The sequence below is a fragment of the Monoraphidium neglectum genome (genome assembly GCF_000611645.1).
Source record: "Monoraphidium neglectum strain SAG 48.87 unplaced genomic scaffold scaffold04843, whole genome shotgun sequence".
Taxonomy (NCBI): domain Eukaryota; kingdom Viridiplantae; phylum Chlorophyta; class Chlorophyceae; order Sphaeropleales; family Selenastraceae; genus Monoraphidium; species Monoraphidium neglectum.
The window spans coordinates 143-3,891 of record NW_014008787.1 but is presented as its reverse complement, the minus strand read 5'-3'; the positions used below and the strand labels follow the sequence as shown (position 1 = coordinate 3,891).

Below are 3,749 nucleotides of genomic sequence, written 5' to 3'. Positions count from 1 at the left end.
GTCTGCGGCGGCGGCCCGCGCCTTGCCTGCCTTGTCTCGCTTGCGCTTCTTCTTGGCGGCGGCACCTGCCTCCTGTGTGTGGGAAGCCACCACGGGGCCCACGCTCAGCAAATCAATAAGCAGCAAGGTGTGCAGGCCAGCGCGAATGCTGCGTCCTGACCTGCACCCAGCCCCGTCTGTTGTGTGCACTGTAAAGATCCCTGTGATGCACGCTGCTGTGCAGTACGGTGTAGAAACAAAGGGTGTGGCCCCGGCGAGAGCTGCAGCACCACAGCGAGCAGCAAAGCGGCAGAATGCAGCAGCAGCAGCAGTGGCGGCGCGCCCCACCTCCTCGCCGCCCTGCCGCTGGTGACGCCGCGCGAGGTCCTGCATGGCCTTACGCCGGTCCTCAGCAGCGTTAGAGGCCCCATGTACGGGCGAGGGGGGCTGCAGAGGCCCGTCGTCGCGCTGGGGCTGGGCCTGCTCGGGCTGTTCTTCGTCGCCGAAGAGGCTTTCGAACGTGGGCTCATCGAGCCGCGGCTCCTCGGGCAGCCCGCCCGCCAGCCCCTGTGTGGGTGCAGCAGCGCGAGGGCATGCTCGCTCAGCTTGCCCCACGGTATCGCCCGTGTGGCCCAGCTCGAGGCGCTGCGGCCCTCACGTCTTGGGGACCCCATTCCTCGTAGTCCTCCATCCCGTTCCCGGAGAAGGGGCCCCGCTAAGAGCGGGCCTACGACAGAACTGGGAAGGCGAGCACGGGTATCTACTGTTAGGATGACACAGATGGTCGATTACTGTTGTAGTTCTATGTGCTGAGCCCACAGAGCATAGATGCAAGAGAACACTCAGATCACCGGGCCTTGGTAGCTGATCGGCAGCTACCTTACTGCAGAGAGACCTTCACATACTCGTACGCTGCCATGTGACGCACAACACATTGGACGGACACGCTTCACGGCGAACAGCACCACAGGTTCAGGACGAGCTGAGGTGTCACCCAAGGCCTTCGCAGCGGACAACAGGCGGGCCCACGCGGCCAGCCCCCGACCACCACCGGGCGGCCACCACCAACACAGTGCACACGCGCAGCCAGCCCACAGGTGTTGCCCAACCCCCACCCCCGCGCGCAGCATCGCCATCGCCGATGGCCGGGCCAAGCGCCCCCGCCGAGGCTGCCAGCGCGCGCGTCGCCGGCGCGCGCGCCGCGCCGTCACTTGCACGGCAGCAGGCGGCCGTGCTGGCACAGGTATCATTAGCCCTCCCCCTCTGCACCGCCTTCTTCCGCTGGGCCCCCGCCCGCCTCGCCGCCGCCAGCCCGGCGCTCGCCGAGTGCGCGCCGCAAGCGCTGCCCGCGCTGCTGCCGCGCCTGCTCGCGGCGTCGGCGCTGCCGCTGCTCGCAGGCGTTGTTTTGGTCGGCAACGCGCGCTTCCTTGGGCCTGGCATCGACCCGCTCACACACCCAACGGGCGGCAACGCCCGCTTCGCCGTCTACACTAGATACCTCAGCAACACGCTCGAGCAATACGTCCTTCACGCCGCCGCGACCGCCGGCCTCGCCGCGTGGGGCCTGTGCCCCCACGCCGCCGCCGCGGCCGCCTGGTTCGTCGCCGCGCGCATGGCGTTTCTGGTCGGGTACCTCGCGCACCCCGTGCTGCGCGGCGCCGGGTTTGCGGCGACTGTGTACCCGACGGCTGCCTCGCTGGCGTACTGCGCGTGGCGCCTCGCGAATGACGGCCCGATGGCGGGCGCCGCCTGACTGGCGGCGGCAGCCGCACACCCGTGACGGCGCGGCGGAGGCCCGCGCGCCCGGTGAATCGCGCCGCGCTGCGTGGCGGCCTGGGCGCGGGGCCGGGGCTGCTGCCGGCTGCAGCCATCTCGTGGCTCGTTTTTTGCCAGGGGCCAGTTGCGGTCTTGCATATTATGACGGATGACAAGCACCCCGTTTCTCAGTGTAGAGTCGAGACAAGACATCCCCCCGCAACTGTCGGGAGCCACGCAAGCGCCTGGCCTGCGCCGTGGCGTCCCGCACCCGGAGCCGCTCGGCGGCTTGTTCCCCGGCTCCTCGCTGTTCGCCTCTGCTGCACACTTTCGGCAGTGGATGGGGCGGGCCGCTAAGGTACACCTTACATCAATTTGATACTCGTACAAGACACCCACAGCTTGATAGCCTGCAGGTTTTGGCGTTCTGGCAAGTGCAGGCGCTGGCCTTAACGACTGGCGGGGTTTAGGGTGTAGAGCAGCGCACCTCAAACACTTGTCCCTGCCACGTGTACCGCTGTAACAGAGCATGCAGCCGTGCCATGTCTTGGACGAGGCTGCCACAAGGGGTGGACCGTAGGATCTGAACAGCAATCGAACAAAGCGGGCTCCAGCCGCACGGCGTGCCGCGCGCACGCCTACCGCGCCAGCGCCGCCGCCTCCCTGGCCGCCAGCAGCCGCGCCTCCACCCCGCTCAGCAGCGGCACCAGCGCCCGCCCCAGCGCCGCCCGCGCGGCGTGCGCGCGCAGCACCTCGGCTGCGAGCGCGCGCGAGCGCAGGTCGAGCGCCGCGGCGCGCGCCTGGCCGGACACGACCTCCCCCTGCAGACGTGCCGCCCGCGCCTCGGCCGACTCGTCTGCTTGTGGTGGACCACCGCCCTCCTCTGCCGTTGTGCCGCCCTCGCCGCCCCAGGCGGCGCCGTCTTCGAGGCAGTCTTTGAGGCGCGATATCGTTGAGAGCCCGTCCTGCGCCTGCGCCTCCCAGCGCGCTGCCTGGTCGCGCGCCTCGGCCAGCTGCTCCCCTAAAAGCTACGAATCGTGGGTGTGAGTGTCGGGTGTGAGTGTGAGTGGATGATTTCGTGTGTGCATGTGTGAGGGAGAGAGTGAGTCTTCGTGTGTGTCCCGGGGTGTGTGTGTGTGGGGGGGGGGGTTGTGTGAATGGGATGGAGGGAGAGGAGGGAGAGAAAGAGAGGGAAAGAGGGAGAGAGGGAGAGAGAAAGAGAGGGAAAGAGGGAGAGAGAAAGAGAGGGAAAGAGGGAGAGAGGGAGAGAGGGAGAGAGAGAGCCACACAGAGAGAAAGTGTGTGTGTGTGTGTGTATGTGTGTGTTTGTGCGCGTGCGTGTGTGTGCGTGTGTGTACGTATGTGTGTGTGTGAAGGTGCGTGTGTACATGTGAGCATGCCCTGCCCCGTCAACTCTCAATACTCCCCATTCTCAAACCCTGCCAAACCTTCCACCCTGAGACTGTCATTTTCAATTTGCTCCAACCACGCGTGCACATATACACACATGCACCCTCACAAACACACACACACACACACACACACACACACACCACAAACAAACAAACAAACACGTACACTCACACACGTACACACACACACTCACACGCAAAACACACACCTTGACCTCAAGCGCCGCCTGCTCTCCCTCGGCGCTCTGCCGGTCGAGCTGGGCCAGCAACCTGTCCCTGCTCTTCTTCAGAGCCACCACCTTGCCCATCACGAGCTCAACCTGGTCCTGCAGCAACACAACCTCCTCGCTCAACTCCGCCACGCGCTGCCGCAGCGCCGCCTCGCCGCCGCCGCCGCTGCCCCCTGGCGCGCCGCCGCCGGACCCGTCCTCCTCCTCGTCGCCGCCGCTGCCGCTCTCGTCGGGCGGCGGCGCGGACGCGCCCCGCCGCAAGGGCGGCCGCCGCCGCTCGCCCTCCTCCTGTGACTGCTGCGCCTCGCGGCGCGCGCGCTGCAGGGCCGCCTGCAAGTCCGCCACCTGCGCCTCATAGTTTGCGGCGGCCGCC

General features: G+C 67.2%; 2 protein-coding genes across 2 annotated transcripts; one reads left to right on the top strand and one right to left on the bottom strand.

The window, feature by feature from the left end:
• Window positions 1–1,106: 1,106 nt before the first annotated feature.
• Window positions 1,107–1,732, top strand: MNEG_14878 (hypothetical protein; the record flags this gene model as incomplete). The annotated part of the gene is made up of 1 exon (XM_014036652.1): window positions 1,107–1,732. A coding segment is annotated over one exon (626 nt), but the record flags the coding sequence as incomplete, so codon positions are not given.
• A 640-nt stretch (window positions 1,733–2,372) lies between these two features.
• Window positions 2,373–3,454, bottom strand: MNEG_14877 (hypothetical protein; the record flags this gene model as incomplete). The annotated part of the gene is made up of 2 exons (XM_014036651.1): window positions 2,373–2,762; window positions 3,356–3,454. 2 exons carry the CDS (start codon window positions 3,452–3,454, stop codon window positions 2,373–2,375), a joined length of 489 nt encoding a protein of 162 aa, XP_013892105.1.
• Window positions 3,455–3,749: the final 295 nt, after the last annotated feature.